This window comes from Protopterus annectens, chromosome 6.part0 (genome assembly GCF_019279795.1).
Source record: "Protopterus annectens isolate FY-2018-M chromosome 6.part0, PAN1.0, whole genome shotgun sequence".
Classification (NCBI taxonomy): Eukaryota; Metazoa; Chordata; order Ceratodontiformes; family Protopteridae; genus Protopterus; species Protopterus annectens.
Window position 1 is genome coordinate 327,394,529 of NC_056737.1, and position 17,745 is coordinate 327,412,273.

Sequence of the window (17,745 nt, forward strand, 5' to 3'; positions counted from 1 at the left end):
TTGGTGGATGAAGCCAGAAGAGAACTTATGGAGTCGCCCCTTCGGCCCCCTCTCAACCCAAGGCTGTAGTGACCATGGATGCTTCCCTAGTAGAGTGTGTGTGTGTGTGTGTGTGTGGGGGGGGGGGGGGGGCATTTTCAGCGAAGGACAGTCCAAGGTACTTGGTCCCCTCAAGAGGCCAATCTGGATATCAGTGTCATAGAACTGAGGGCTCATGTTTTGTTGGATAAACTTTTATTTCTCCCATAATATGTTCTGCATCAAAAATGCCTTTGATCCTCCAGTAAAAATATTCTAGAGACAGCTTGGATGCAGCAACTTGAATCTCACACCTGCTTCTCAACATTCCCTGATTGCTAGAATAAAATTGCTTCTCTGCTGCCTAGCGTACAGTGAATAAACATTTTCTCCAAATTTTAATACTTTGCTCATCTGCCACAGTTCTGTAAGAATCAACTCTTTCTGCTGGTATGACTGGAGCTTTACTAATACAGGCACTGGTTGCTTTCTCATGGCCTCGATATTCCCTTTCATATAACAAATCCTGCAGAGGAACACAGGTCTAGTTGCTTATTTCTGCTTTCATAAAATTAGTACACTATGTTCCTTCCAGTTTCTCTGGTACAGAAGGAAATCTCAGATTTTTCCTTGCGTGCTCTGTCTTCTAACTCTGTTTTTGAAACAGCTCTTCTTGGTATGCCTCATACTCAGCTTGTTTTTTCATTTCATCCTTTGATTTTTGCAGTTTTATCAGTTCATCTGAACAGCTAGTTAGAACTTCTTATAATTTGTCCATCCTTTTATTTGTGTTGATATATTCCTTTAGTGTTTAATTTATTTTTATTACCTCTGAGTACATTTGATTTATTCCTTCCTCTAAGTTATTGGAAGCCATCGCTTGAATCAAAGCTGATGCTTGAACAACTTTTTGCCAGACAGCTACAGAATCCTTCCCAGGCAGTGTTTTCTCTTCACCTTTTCTGGTTGATTCTCTTTTAGGTTTTCCAAATTTCTTCTTTTCTGGCAAGCAGAAAGTATACTTACTAGCCAGTAACTAAAATTCCCACCACTAAAAAAAAACATTTTCAATGGCACTTTTTCTCCGTTTCCATTTTCACACTGGGGGAACTGAAATTACGCTGTTGATCAGACTGCAGCCATCTTGGAAGTCCTCACTGTGATTATGTTCTTGAAATTTGTTTTGCCATTTGCTGGTTGGACATTTCATTCAGGAATTTAAAGGCCCTTTTCACTAAAGTGAATGTGGCTCGAAAATTGATCTAAGGACTCTGTTCTGGATGGGTCTATATTTGAACATCGAAGTTTCAAAACTTCGAATGTTCTAATATCAACCCCTATTCAGCAAAAGCTGAAAACATCGAACATACAGAACAGCGAATTTTTTTCCTAGGGAAAAAGTTTGCTGTTCCAAAACACATACAACACAAGCACACCAAACAAACAACAATCCACACACACACCCCCCTAAAATCTTACACCCAACCCTACACTAAACTATATATACACCAGTATCCACTTACCTTAACCCAAACCCTAACCCTAAGGTCCGTCACTATCGCACACTCACCTCACCAGTGCCCTAACCCTAACTCACTTAACCCACCCTAACCCTCATGTCCACACAATCACACACATACCTAACCCACGCCCTAACCCTAACTCACCTAACCCACCCTAACCCTCACGTCCACACAATCGCACACATACCTAACCCGCACACTAATCTTAACTAACCTTACCCGCGCTCAATCGCACACTTACCTGAACCCGACCCGTAAGTTTCCACCACAGCACTAAAAATACCGAAGCAACAGAAATGGACAACCAAATTCTTTCCCTAGGAAAAAATTCGGTTTTCTGTAGCTTTGATATTTTCAGCTTTCACTGAATAGGAGTCGATATTAGAACATTCAAAGTTTTGAAACTTCGATGTTCTAATATAGACCCGTTCTGGGTGTACTTAATATGTGTTGTGGCATGAGTGGCCAGGACTGATAATCCAGGCAGTTTTGAGCCCCGGTTCTTTGACATTTAGTTATTTATTTATTTGACATTTGTTCACCAGGTTAGTCTGACTGGGCAATAGCCCTTTTTCAGCAAAGACCCGAGGAGAGAAGCTCTAATACGAAAAACAGAAACAAATGTAAATAACATACTAAAAATATTCAAAGAGAAGATGGTATCTAAACTAATTATTCATAGTACAAAGTACAAAAATATCAGAGAAAGCATACGAAATAATATTCAGAATAATGTACAATATATGCAACATAATAAGAGTATGGTCAGAATAATAAAGATAAAAATCATAAGAGGTCACATGCTACTGGAAGCTATGGGAGAAGCAGAAAGATTTAAAGGCATTAGTATATATAGGGGTAAAGACCCATTGACCAGGCAAAAGTTCAGGGAAGCTGAAAGAAAACAAATAGCATAGTATAAGGAAGCACAGAAACTGTTAGCAAAGTACAAAGAAGCATCAGAGAGAAGTTGGAGAGATAGGCAGCAAAGTTTTAAGGAGGGAAGATATAATAGGTTGCCTTATGGAGGAAATAAATTCTAGAAGAATGAAAATTATGTTAAGTAGGGTGATTACATAGGCAGGACTAAGATTTATAGAGGCTTTCCTTCAGGGTTGTTTTAAAGGACGTAGGGTAAGTGATTGATCTGACACTTAAAGGTAGTTTATTCCAGGTATTAGCTATGGAGTAACTGTAAATGAGTTTACCGATATGTTTATTAGGCTTATAGACTTGCAGCAGGTGCTGTTGAGAGCTACAGATAGCATGGTTAGGAGTGTAAGGTTGAATAAGAGTAGAGAGAGAGGGCAGAGGGTTCATGTAGGATAGAGTGAGCTATGAGAAGCTGGGGTGGTAGAATTTGATAATGAAATTCCAACCAGTGTAGGCTTTTTAGAGCAATGCAGTGGTGGGTACAGTATGGTTGGTTGGAGGCAAATCTTGCAATTTTTATTATAGATGAGTGCAAGTTTGGACAGAAGATTAGACTGGAGATTAGTGAATATAGGGGCTGCATAGAAACGTGTGGGAAGTAGAAAAGCTTGTGCAAGGGATAGTCGAAGTGTTTGTGAGGAATTTTTTTATGCCTGTATAGCGGGCCCAGCTTTTGATGTGTCTTTTTAATGCATTGATGAGAATGGAGATTGAGCTTTAGTTGTTCGTCAATTGTGTGTCTTTCGGCTTTTTCCCGGTTAGGGGTCGCCACAGCGGAACTCCGGTCCGCTAATGATTGGCAGTAGAGTTTTACGTGCTGCCTTGCCGGGCCTAACGCACAACCTTCAATGAAGGAACACCCGTTCATGCATGTCGCCACACAGAAGACGCTCTAACTGAGAATTGAACAGGCAACGTCTAACTGTGAGGCGACTACGCTACCACAGCACCACCACCGCAGTTCGTCAATAAGTCACCAAAATGTTTAGTATGAGGTTCAGTGGAGATGGTTGTGTTGTTGAGATAGTAGACAGTAAAGGTGGCTTTGTGATGTTGGAGAGTTGTAGGGAGGAACAGGAGAAGATTGGTTTTCTTTGGATTAAGTAACAGACGTAAGACACCTTTCAACTGCATGAAGGGACTCTTGGGTGAGGGTATGGTATCTACTGTTCTGATGAATACCTCACATAGCTACACTTTGCAGCTGGAGTTGGATGTTTATCAGGCACAATAATGGCATATGACACCTGTGCCTTTCTGCCAGTACAGCATCAATGAAAAGACATGAACATTTGATTACTCTATGTGATGAATTGTCCCTTAACTAATGAAGAAGGGATTAGCAAGCATCAGTAGTGTGCTGTATGGGTTAACTGGATGAATGAGTCACTTGTAAGGCTAGCTGTGTTACACACTGACTGTAGATCTGACTCTGATGTTGAGGACCAAGGTTCAAGTAATAGACCTGACACCGGAGACATCATGCAGAAGAGGTAGTATTGAGTTGCAATGGCTAGCACTCCTACCTCATGGGGAGGGGGTAGTTAGACTGTGATTTTCATTAGCTGGAATTTAATTTACTAGAGGCCATTCAGACTTGCTACACAGACTCAAGTATTGGCTTGACCTTTATGATGATGACCTGCTGTAAAATGACACAGAATTTCTGTGACACCAGTTGGTCCAGTGCTTTTGAGCAATTAATGTTCAGCAGGCAGGAACTGCTTGGGGAATAGGAGCATAGATGAAAATTTCAGACCAATTACAGATTACTTTAATGTGGCTCTCAGCTGTCACCTTTATTAGGAATAAACTGGAATTATCCAGCGGTGTAACACTGCATGTCATGGTAGGTAGGATGGAGCAACATACATGTCAGGAATGCAGTGTTGGAATAGGTGGTCAAACTGGTAGAAACAGAAAATCAAAACATAGTTGTAGGAATAACTATAACTTGCCAAAAGACAGTGGTCACTAGCCTTGTTTCTTTCTATGAATAACACTGTCTGTAACCTGTTGCACGTGTCCACTGCATTAGTGAACAGACAGAAGCAGCAGTGCTATAAAGGTATTCATAGTAGGCACTGTTAGTGTCCTCATGACAATTATGCCAATCTGTTTCTGTGATATCAAGAAATTCCATAGAATTCTGGGGAAAGGTCATAAAATTGGGAGTGGGTAGTATCAAGAAACAAAGGTATCTCTGAATGTGTCAGTGTGTTTGGCACATAAGTTATAAAGATGGCATGTGTAGGGGTAACTACTAGATTGTATCATAGAAAGAAAAGGAATGAGTTAATTGACATATATATATATATATATATATATATATATATATATATATGTGTGTGTGTGTATATGTGTATGTATATAGAGATTTTTTTTTTTGGGGGGGGGGGGTTCTTATGTAAGTCTTGCAGAAAGGAGAAATGAGTTGATGCATCCTGTCATAGTAGCCTAAGTTAAACAGTGTACTGGAGGGAGGAGCATTATATTTGAATACTTATAAACTGAGTAGTAGTGAATGAGGAATATTTTGGTATAGAAAGTGTAATTGGATGAAACATCAAAAAAAGTTACAGATCTTGTGAAACTTGAAAATTCTCCTAACTCTGCATCTGTTAAAACATGTCAGTTTATTTGTAATTTTTTACGGAAGGTACATTTTTTCACTTACCTTAGAAAGTGTTTTGGTGCATGTGTATGTCCAATATGGGCTGGTATATCCTGGTTACGAGAATACTGTGCTGCGACAACTCTTTTTCAAGTGCATTTGGTAGAAACCAGATATTAACGTTGTTAACTGAAAGCAAATACTGACAAAACAGGGTAGTTCTGTGGTTGCTATGGTGTGAGCTGCAGGATCTTTACTTTGTAACAGGGGAACCTTTTAAGTTAGATTCTTTCCCTTAAATGAATCCCCAGCATACAAGGTAAGACAGTGCTTGGTAGTAAATGCTACTGATCTTTTTTTCTAACATGTTACCAGAGAGCTAGATTTGGATAACAAGCCAGCAAGCTGGAGGAGGAAGAGAATTTTTTTATACCCTGCCATTGTGGAATGTCATACTTCTTAGCAGCCTAAATGCATTCTTAGATTTTTTTTTTAACAAGAAACATCTTTATTAAATTATCACTTATGACATAGGCGATCATACATTTATATAAATGAAAACAAACAATACTGGCATATTTATAGCTGCAAACATTATACATCACTTATAATCTATCCAGTCATTGTCAGTCAAACATTAGATAGCTCATTCAAATCTTGCCTTCTTTTAAACCTCATTCCTCCTCCAAAATGTTATTCTGCATGTATTGTTACCATAATTCCAGTTTTTTCTATGTAATTTGCTCCTACCCTTTTCTTTTAAACATTCCGTTTCCAGTTGTTTTATCTCTGTTACTATGTTCACTATTTTTAGTGCAGTTGGTTTAGACTTTGATTACGATTTTCTAGTAATTGCTTTTTTGGCAGCCACCATAATTAGACTCATGAAGGCCTTTCTATGTCTCAGCAGTTCTGATTCTGTATCTTAGCTCAAAAAAATGTATTTCCTTAGTTATACCAATTTACTCACCCAGTATTTCTGATAGAGTAGTCTGCAGGGAATTTATAAAGTCTGGCAACTCATTACAGTCCCAAGAAATGTGTTTCAAATTACTTCTTTCTTCACCATCACACCTCCGTTTGCTTTCTACCTGAGAAAAAAATTCTTTGGAGTCTACTTGGGGTATGAAAATACCCATATAAACACTTCCAAACAAAGATCCTAAATCTTCTAGACTTTGTTGCATATTTGGGAGACATACATATATCCCCCCCATTGTTTCTTTGTGAATTGCTTATCCAATCTCTCGTTCAAACCCTTTCTAATCTTCTCTGATTGATTCTTATAGTTATCATGCAGTATTTTATATGCTCTACTAATTATCACTTTTTAACTGTGGTTTCTGTTATAGATTCTTCTAAAACTCTACCAGTGCTGGTCTTTCACTTAGGGTCTCCATATTTCTTTCTCTTTGCCTAAACTCGGGTATCAGCCCTTGACAGGGAAGGCAGTCTCTAGCCTGCAGTCTAAATACATTCTTGACCTCTTCACATTCTATTACCTCTCCATCTCTCTAATTATTTGCTCCCAATACCTTAGTTCCTTTGCTAGTTTTCCCAAGTAAATTCCAGCTCCTTCTTGTGTATTGTCTGTGTCCCTTAGTTGCAATCATCCCTATCATCAGAATCTCCTTTCTCCATTTCCGTGGTGGCTTAGTTCTTAGAATACTTTCTGTTACTTTATGAAGGTAATATTCTGTATGGTTATTGTTATTTTCTGTAAGGATCTGCATCCAAAATCCAAGTGTCTCCTTGCTTATTGAGCCCCCCCCCCCAACCCATTTCGTCATCCTCCCTTTCCACTTTGAACTACAACTTTCTTCTGGTGCTATGTATAGGAGCCTTAACTGTGTAGCTCTGAAATACCCCTTCAAATCAGGTAATCCCAAACCACCTTGTTCAACTGGAAGGATTATCTTATCCCACTTGACTCTTGGTCCCAGGTCAAATCCTTCAACTCTTTATTAATTGCTATCCACAACTTCTCCTCTGGTTGATAAAAATATGCCTGACCTGTGTATAAAACTAAAGGGACTAAAAACATTTTGACTGCTTGAATCTTATTATCCATATCAATAAAACAGAGCTTCCAGTTTCCTCAGTTTTTGTATTATCTTTTTAGTCTCTTCTCACATATCCTTAGCTGCTATAACATAGTCTTTTTTGATCAGTACTCCTGAGTACTTCACTTTATCATGTCCCCATAAATATGGGTATTGCCAAACCAAATTGTGTCTGGGTTCATAGTTTACAACTATTGCTTTTATTTTATCTTCATTAATTTTGTATCCTGAAAAGACTTGAAACTGACTCAAAATGTTCCACAATACCGAAATGCCCTTTTCTAGATGTTCTTCATCTCACATTGCTGCAGTCCTTACACTTGGGTAGTCCGCTGTCCTCGGTCGGACCGAATATCAAAGTATTAGGCTGACGTCGGTCAAGGCGCTTAAGACTGACATCAGGACGTCAGGGTACAAATGCGCATGACCGACGTCATATCCCCAGTCTTTTTTGCCGCATGGTCCGATGCAGAAGCAGCGTTGCAAGTGCCGTTCGGCGTTCTGAAATTTTTCGAATTCGGAGTTTCAGACCGAGTCAAAGTTGGCTAAGTACCCGTTAGAATATTTTAGTTTTTTCTTGCCTCAGTGGTTTACCGGATGTCAGAAAAAGTGAATAACTGTATTTCTTGTGGGAAACAGATACCGCATAGAGATTATCATACTTTGTGTATTCCTTGTTTGGGGCCTGAGCACGACGTTGTTGGGTGTCGCTTTTGTGCTAGGTTCAATAAGCGCACTATTAAGCGAAGGTTAGATTGTGCCAGGTTGGTCTTTGGGAAGCGTTGCAATTATAATATGCCGTCGGATGCTCCGGCGCCCGCTTCTTCGAAGAAGCGCAAAGACAAAGCAGCTAAACCCAGGCAAGAAGAGTCGTCCGTACCGGACGCCGGTTCTTTAGAGGTGCCAGTGGAACCGGTGGTTCCGCAGGAGGTTTCTCTGGAGTCCCAGGGGGAGACTTTGTTATTGCAGGATGTGGCCTCTCAGGAGGCAGGTCAGGCTGAGGGGGCTTCTCAGGTTACTGTACTCCCCTCCCTTCCTAGGGTGGTTAGGCCCTCTCCTTCTGTTTCCAAGGCTTCTCCCAGAGGCAGGCCGGGTTTAGCTTCTGTGGGTGTCACTCCTAGTTCATCAGGGTCTGTGCCCAAGAAGCACATGCTTAAAATGGCAGAAGATTTAATTACTTTGATTAGAGGTTCTTTGCCCCCTCCTGATAAGAGGCCTAGGGTGGAACCAGAGTTGGGGAGTTTTGAGCAGGCTTCGGATGTTTCAGAGTCTTCGGCTGAAGACTTGCAGGAGTATTCTCCTTATTCTGATTCTGATGTGGATGATTCTACTCCTTCTGCTTCTCCTCCAGAGGATTTTTCTTTTTCAGAGACTCTTCATTCCATGAGGGAACATTTTAAGTGGGAAGGTCAGGACTTCTCTGATTCCAGGAAAAGGCTTAGGGAATTTTTGTTTTTACCCCAGCATAGGCCTTTGGCTATACCTCCTGTTCTGGATGTTGTGGAAGATGTGTTTGCAGAGGCTTCTCTTAATCCTGATTCTTTGCCTCCTGCTCCTGTTAAACCGGATAGGTATTACAGGGTGCCTGAAGCTCATAAATATCTTTTTAAGAGTCCTAGGGCGGACCCAGAAACTGTTAGTCAGGGGCCTAAGGCTGTCAAGGCCTCTGTTGTAAAAAATCCGGTTCCTCCAGATAAAGAGGCCAGGGCTTTGGATAGATGGGGAAAGAAAGTCTATACTTCTTCCACCTTAGCTATGAGGGCTTTGAATTGCCAGTTTCACATGTTGAAATATCAAAACTATCTACTTTCTCAATTGAAGTCTAAGGTAGATGCTCTGGCGGAAGGTATTGAGTGTAAAGAATTACAAGATTTGGTACATGTTTCTGAACAGGTGGGTAAGCATTCTTTGCAATGTGGTTTTGATGCTGTACAGGCCTCGTCTAGGGTGGCTGCCACTGGGTCAGTTCTTCGCAGGCACGCCTGGCTGAGGGATCAGAATTTATCAGACCATGTTAAGACAAGGATTTTAGATGCTCCTTTACAGTCTGATGTGTTGTTTGGTTCACCTGTGGAGGCAGTCTTAAAGAAAATGGAAGACAAGGCTAAGTCTATGCAGACTGTTAAAGATTTTTTGCAGGTTCAGCCTCCGAAGTTTAGTAGGAATTGGCCTGCTAAGGGGTGGACGTATCCTTCTTATGATTCCCAGTCTAGGGGTAGATCTAGACGTGGTAGGGGCAGAGCTCAGGGCTCTTTCAGGCCTAGAACAGGGAGTTCTCCTGCACAGTCTTCGGGTGAGGGCAGGGGTCAGTCCTTTCGTAAACAGGCCCAATGACCTACCTTTTCAGCTGCCAGAGCCTTCTCGTCTGGCAGCACCTTTGGGAGGAAGGTTGGCACTTTTCAAGGAAAATTGGAGTTTAATTACCCAAGACAGATGGGTATTGGATATCATACACCAAGGTTACAAGTTTTATTTCCATACCTTACCTCCTTTCAAAGGCATGCCAGACGTTCCTCCTCAGCAAAGAATAGAGGCTCACAAACAAATTTCTCTGCTGCTTCAAATAGGGGCCATACAGCCGGTCCCCCTGCCAGAAGTGGGCCTAGGATTTTATTCTCGCCTGTTCCTAGTACCAAAGAAGGGGAACACGTGGAGACCAATTTTGGATTTATCTATCCTCAACACTTATCTGGACATTCCCAAGTTCAAAATGTTGACGCTACAACAGCTTTTACCTCTGCTGGGCAAAGATCACTGGATGGTAACTCTGGATCTCAAGGAGGCTTACCTTCATGTTCCTATCAGGCTAAGTTGCAGGAAGTATCTGCGTTTTCGAGCTGGGACTTCTCATTATCAGTTCTCTGCATTGCCCTTTGGCTTATCTACTGCGCCCAGAGTGTTCACGAAAGTTCTGGCTCCAGTGATAGCTTTCTTCAGGCTAAAAGGAATACAGATCTATCCTTATTTGGACGATTGCCTGATTCTGGCTCAAGAAAGGGATGAGCTTCTTCATCATTTGCAATATGTGATAGCAGTGCTAAGATGCCTGGGGTATTCTGTGAACGAAATAAAGTCCAGTCTAGTACCCTCTCAGGACATGTGCTTTCTGGGTGTGAGACTGAATACAGCATCCCAGATGGCCTTTTTGACCCCGGACAAACAAAAGAATCTTTCCCTTTACTTCCATCAATTGTCTCATCAGTCCAGGCTGACTGCAAAGACAGTCCTTCAAGCCTTGGGGTTCATGGCATCTTGTATTCTGGTGCTTCCCAATGCCAAACTGCATATGAGGAAGCTACAATGGTATCTCAAAAATGTATGGACACAGCACTGCCAGGATATGGACACTGTCATTCAGATAATACCTTGCATTCAAAAGGAATTTTTGTGGTGGGCTCAGGAATGTCACCTAAACAAGGGACTCTCTGTGACCCGGCCAGAGGCGAGTCAGATTCTAACGACAGATGCCTCAGACAAAGCTTGGGGAGCTCATCTAAATGGAAAGTGGATACAAGACACGTGGCCTGCCAGACTACAACATCTACATATCAACTTGAAGGAGATGTTAGCAGTCCAATTTGCATTAATAGCTTTCAAGGATTTACTTCTTCCAGGGCAGGTGTTGATTCTAACAGACAACACAACTGTCATGTGGTACATCAACAAGCAAGGGGGAACGCATTCTTATCCTCTATGCAGGCAAGCAATGATTTTGTGGGAGACTGCTCTCAGTTTACAGCTAAATCTTCAGGCAAGGTTTCTGCCGGGAGCACAGAACTCCTTAGCAGATGTGTTGAGCAGGCGAATTATGGATCCCCACGAGTGGAAATTGGATCCTCATGTATTTCAGAAATTGACAGTGTCATGGGGAACTCCAGACATAGATCTGTTCGCTTCTCCACTAAACTACCAGCTGCCAAAGTTTTGCACAAAAAGATTTCATCCCACAGCCTGGAAAGTGGATGCTCTTTCTTTCAATTGGAGCAATCTTCATGTGTATGCCTTTCCACCTCTGCCTCTCCTCCCAAAGGTACTCCTAAAGGTCAGACAGGACAAGCCAAAGATGATTTTAATAGCTCCAGATTGGCCTCGACAGCACTGGTACCCATTACTGAGAAGTCTGGTACGGGAGCCTCCATGGCCTTTGCCTTCGATTCCACACCTGCTGTCTCAGGAGAACAGTCATTTACTCAATGTCAAACTTCACTCTCTTCACCTAACAGCCTGGCATATTCTGTTTTGAACCCTGGAGGGTCTCAGCTTCCACAGCAAGTTTTGAATGTTATTTTGGAGGCCAGAAGGCCTAGTACAAGGAAAGTGTACGCAGATAAATGGAAGAGATTTTTATTTTGGAGTACAGCAAAGGGATTTGATGTTTCTGAGCCTAATTTAAGTGTGGCTCTTCAATATCTTACTGAGTTACTGGACAAAGGTTTGTCCTTCTCTTCTATTAAGGTTCATGCTGCAGCAATTTCTGCTCACTATGACTGTGACCCACCATTGTTTTCTCATCCTTTGTTTAAGCAATTCCTTAGAGGGGCAAAGAATATAAGACCCCCACGTAGAGCTCCTACTCCTGCTTGGGATCTAAATTTTGTGTTGGAGAAACTTACTCTACAACCTTTTGAGCCTGCAGCTACTGCCGAGTTGAAATATTTATCATGGAAGACTGCTTTTTTGTTGGCCATTACCTCTGCAAGAAGGGTTTCTGAATTACAGGCCCTTATGGCGGTTGAGCCTTTCTTAATTTTCCATAAGGATAGGGTATCTTTGCGTACTAATCCTTCCTTTATGCCTAAAGTGGTTTCTAGTGTGGCTTTAAACCAAACTATTCATTTGCCTACTTTTTATGCAAATCCCCAAAATAAAGGGGAAAAGATTTTGCACACTTTGGATGTACACAGGCAGTTGCGATATTATTTGAGCAGAACTAAAGGGTTCAGGCAGTCTCAGCAGTTATTTGTTTCATTTGCTTTGGGTTCTCAGGGCAAGCCTGTGTCAAAACAAACTATTTCTAAGTGGATTGGGTTTTGTATTGCTTTCTGTTATTCCCATCATGGTAAGGAGATTCCAGCTGGGATTAGGCCTCATTCCACTAGGGCTACTGCCACTTCTACAGCCTTTTTAAGGGGGTGGCAACTAAAGATATTTTGGAGGCAGCTACTTGGAGTTCAGTGCATACTTTCTCTAAGCATTATCACCTTCCACTTTACTCTAAATCTAGGGCTGGTTTTGCCACTGCTATTTTACAGGGCATTTTGGCAGCTCCTACTGCTTTATAGTTTTGCCATCCTCCCTTACCTCTGCTTTGGGATTCTACCCAAGTGTAAGGACTGCAGCAATGTGAGATGAAGAACATAGTACAGTTTTGTACCTACCATAAATGTAGATGTTCAAGATCCACATTGCTGCAGTCCAATCCCTCCCTCCTTCCCTCTGTAGTTAGAGGCGGTTGTATGGGTTGGGTTGTACATTTTGTGTATATTGTATATATTGTACATATAATTAGTGCAAGGGTGGTTGGTTGGTTTTGCTGTCTTTTGGTTTTGACCTTTCTTTTTAGGGTCTTCTGACATCTGGGGCAAGAAAAGACTGAGGATATGACGTCGGTCATGCGCATTTGTACCCTGACGTCCTGATGTCAGTCTTAAGCGCCTTGACCGACGTCAGCCTAATACTTTGATATTCGGGCCGACCGAGGACAGCGGACTACCCAAGTGTAAGGACTGCAGCAATGTGGATCTTCGAACATCTACATTTATGGTAGGTACAAAACTGTACTTTTTATCAGGTATAAAATAATATCAATTTCAAATAAAGCCAGCTTTTCTTGACTACCATATTATACCAATTATATCCTTGATTTTCTGAGAACCTTATTTTCTTTGCCAGTGATTTTAAATTTAATGTGAATAACAAAGGGGAGAGAGGACACCCCTGCCTGGTTCCTTTGCTCAAACAGAACTTATCAGAGAAGAACCCTCCAACTTTATCACTTTTATTATCACCTCCAATCCCTCATATATCCTCCTAATCAATGTTATCATTTTATCATGGAATGCAAATGCGTCCATTGCCCTGCGCATAAAATCCCAGCTTACTCTGTCAAATGCTTTCGCTGCATCAAGACTCACCAACAACAGTGGTATTTTCTTACATCCTGCTTCCTTCTGGATCACCATTGTTCTATTAATGTTGTCAAGTATTTGCCCTCCTCTCCAAAACAACTTTGATCCATATCTGTCAATTTTGACATCACCACTGCCATTCTTTGATTGATTATAGACATAAACACTTTATAATCATGGTTTAGAATTGAAATGGGCCTATATGAAGCTGGATCTGCTGGATCTCTACCATGTTTAGGTATTACAGCCACCACAGCTTCCTTTCAGGCTGTTGGTGTTTCTCCTCCTTTTAAAATACTGTTAAACAAAACCTTCCAGATGTTTATCATTTTTCCCTCCTAGTTTCCAAACTTCCGAGGAATACCATCTATTGCATTCTTAGATAATTGAACTTCTTCTGAAATATTAAGTTAAAAAGCATAAACCAACCAAATGCAGACATCTTGTAACTAGTGACTGCTAATAAAAAATTACAAAAGTAATGTTGCTCAATAAACATTCTTCTTTACAGTGTTAATATTCAAAGCCTTCACAGTCTTTACATCAATGCTACATAATGTAGTATAATGCAGAAAAGTCAGAAATATGGGTTTCTCTAAATTTTTACAGTCAAATTTTTTATATATTTTAGAAAACTGTACAGCACCAGACAAATAGTGTCAGCAGCAGTTTTGTTTAGTGAAACCCATATTTTCATGTTAGCAATACTTTCTTTTCTGGGGGCTTGTTTGAAATATTTACAAAAGCATGAAATGTGTTCTTATTCCGATTATCAACAATGTAAGTAATATTGAACATTTCAAACTACAACTTGCAGTGAAAATACCAGTGTTAACTTTCTTCACCATTGTTTAAGGTTTCAGCTGATGGCTTGCAATGGTTTTCAAGTTATTTGGTGTTAGAAATATTAATGTATGTATAAAAATATTGCATATCTTTGTAATAAATACCTCACCCTGACCACATACGTAATAGCAAACAGCTAGCAGTATCTTCAGCATAGTGCATTATACATAGTGCCAGTACATTTTCAGTCTACTACCATAATTTTACATTTTGCCCTTAAAATGTAGTTCACTCAGTCACAAAGATATTAACTGCTGGTTTTTTTGCACTTGTTCTTCTAGCTCCACAGCAGTGCACCAAATGTTAACAATTTTACAGTTATTTTTTCTTTTCTGTCTCTATTTATTATTTTTGCACTCTTTTTCCTTCTGCCTGTTGATCATCACTTCTCTGCTGTTATTGCCCATCATTGAGGTATAGGTCAGCTGGGATGAGTAGTCATTCAAATAGCCATCCGAGGTGATTGGGGGGGGGGTATTCCTTATTTTCTTCCTGGCCCTAATCACATGCACCTGGCAAGGTATTGGCTTGGGTTGTGCAATGGGCTATCCACAGAGGACATCCTCTTACTGCAAAATGGAGCAATCCCTCCAAGCAGTCTTGCTTGCTGTCTCCTTGCAGCCTCAGTAATGGTTTTCTTGGTCTCCACCATAGAAATTACAGCATCCAGTCTGACCCCAAATGTGTGCAAACCCCTCTCACCCCCCCCAAGAGAAAAGTAGAAAAGCAAGGCATGCCTTCAGTCACCTCCACCTGCCTCTTGCAGTGCCAGAGCCAATAATCAAATCGCTTACACCTGGGTCACAATCAAGGCACCATCCCTTTGTGCTGTTGTGCATCTTAAACATTACCTTTTCATTTGCTGACTCTTATTAATTGGGATGTTGTTTATTAAAGTAAGCCAGGCCCCCAGAAATGTCATCATGCCACAAGGATCAATGGGTGTTAAATGGAATCATATGAAAAAGTGCTGTAGGTGGGCATCTATTGCATTTTTTATGTAATTATAACTAATAATTATTAAAAGTGCATCTGCTAATACACATAATAGAAAACTAAAAATAACATAAACAAAGTAACTATAAAATGTATGCCTTCTTGAAGTGAAATGTATTTGTATTATTATTATTATTATTATTACTATATGATCATTTTAAATATAGCTGCCTAAGTGTATGTTTCTATATCTGGAAACTTTATTTCACCCTTATTCCATGATGTAATGCGACACTCATAAGCCAATCTCCATTTGTTTAGATATCACAGAAATCATAATAAACAATTTTTATTTGATTAATTTGCTGTTTATTAGGTAATAAACTTAAATATCGTGTTATATACATAATTTTGAGAAGTAAAAGTAATTTAATAAGATAGTCCCTCTTCAAATGTCAGATAAATATTATTCCATTTATCAGTTTAAATTTTTGGTAGTATAGATTCTGTACTTTTATAATTAATTGTTCTGGATTCTGCAAAAGTAAGCTTAAAGATTATATCAAGATATTATGGACCATTAGAGTCTTCAATTTTTAGAAACATTCTACTTAAACAATATTTTTAACTTTATTTAGGGCCAGAGATTTTTTTTTATTAGAACAACTTTGACTTAAAGGGTAAGACAACAAGCAAGAGACAGAAAGACTGTCTCACGGGGAGAGTTGCATTATAGGCCTGTGATATGTATGTAAGTGCTCCATTTCTAGAGAACTGAATGTGCAAAAGAACTTTCTCAGATGTAGTAGTTCCAGAAGCATTTGTAAAAGAAGTCATCATGCTTATGTGGAATTTTGTCCATCTCTTGTATTATTTTGAAAATCTTGCAGTCATTTCTTTTTTTTATTTTCCATATAGGTAATCCTGTTATCAAGCAAGAAGAAGAAGAAGCTGAAGGAGAAAACTGACCCAAAATAGCAACATTTTGGCCATTTAATATATATGGAAAAAGCTTTTTTACAAAAGATCTTTCTCTCTCTCTCTCTCTGTCTGTTAACCCTGATTTGTTCAGGCAATATTATCCTGTTGTAAATCAGGATGTGACTGGCTGTTATTTTATTGTCTTTGCATGACTATTCCAAAAGTTACCTTTGCTTCTTGTTGACCTTATATTTGGCTTAATATGCTTTTTGGTGGACTTACAGACCCCTTCGCACAGCACACCAAACCCTGGTTTGTCACAGTCAGTCATGCTGCCTCCTGAACTCCATGTTGCCTCCTTATTTGTGCCATCTGTCTGAACTATATGTACTTCAGCGGGATCCCTCAGGGTGTCTTTTGAGAGTAATTCATTCATGCTGTGGGGAATGTGGCCCTTCCAGCCATTGAAAAGAACCCTTAGCTGGTTCTGTGTGAAGGTGTCCCACTTGCATAAGACATAATTCTTGCTTTATCAGAGGGCCAGGTACAGTATGGGTCCACAACAGACATGATGAGGCCACTATCCCCCAGTGTTCTAAGTCGTCCTCTGGCTTGTACATCACAGCATCATCTTATACTTTCTGTCCTCTTGAATCAGTGCTGCTGATGCAGCTGCCAACCTCAGACTGACTGTAACCATCTCTTCTTCCTGAGAAGAAGAGTCACAAAGGCACCTTCCTTTCCCCAGATGGTCCTCCAACCTCATGGCTTTGCCACTTAATTCCATTTACTGGTTTGAGTCAAACCTAATACCACTGTGCCAGCATGTCAGCCCCTGTTGCCCATTTGTTCTGTTTTAATCTAGCTGCTTCCTGCTTCTATCTTGGTGAACCAAGAAAGCACAACAGCATCAAAGAGTAACTGTGAAGTTTTTAAAACCTTGTATTTTATGACATACACAAATTAACTTTTTGTGTCCGTTCAATTTGTATGTAGATTATATGCAGGTGGAGAACAACCAGTATGGTAATTAATTCATGTCTGTTGGTACTATTTGCATTGTTTGAATTTTTGTAATCTTGTGAATAGTGAGGTTTTCAGCATCAGAGACGGTATACATAAAACATAAACTGCACTTAGACCTGTATTTAGTTCATCTAAGTTTATATAGGAGAGTGAAATATGGTATATTTTGTAACAAAATTAAGGGAGTTTCTTGTGAAATACTACTTTTTATCTATTCCCTGCCACTGGTGCTAGCAATCTGGCATTTGAACAGTGAACTGATAATGCAGAGAGGATGGTGGACCCACTTAGTGGAATTATCTGCTTTGGGAATTGTAATGCTGTTAGGGGAATTTGCCCATCTTAAGTAATTTATATGGATTTTTTAGTTGTTTTTAATGGGGAAAGGGTGGTGCATATATGAGTAATTTCCAAAAACAGCAAGCAAGCAGGTACCAAAGCACAAAGACTAATAATCCACACCAGTACTACTGTCAGGCGAAGCAATAAAGCCACATGTGCTTCCTTTTGTATGCCACACCTTACTAACAAAGAAAAAAGTAAGCTTTATACCTTACAGCAAGAAGAGTGAGCTCATATTTGCACCAATAATCCACACCAGTACCACTGTCAGGCGAAGCAATAAAGCCACGGATAAGTTCTTCTGTGAACACTTGTTTATTTAGCAGATTCCAACAGTTGCAGAACCACAAGCACAAACAAACACATAAACATCTTAAGCTCTCTGTTTTTGTGTA

General features: G+C 40.2%; 1 protein-coding gene across 1 annotated transcript in view; it reads left to right on the forward strand.

Annotated features, from left to right (window-relative positions):
* DNAL1 (dynein axonemal light chain 1) overlaps positions 1 to 17,003 on the forward strand; it is a 926,266-nt gene extending 909,263 nt beyond the window's left edge. The window contains exon 8 of the mRNA XM_044074089.1: positions 15,980 to 17,003. Coding sequence (XP_043930024.1) covers positions 15,980 to 16,029 — 50 coding nt within the window. The 3' untranslated portion in view covers positions 16,030 to 17,003. The remainder of the gene's footprint in view (positions 1 to 15,979) is intronic.
* Positions 17,004 to 17,745: the final 742 nt, after the last annotated feature.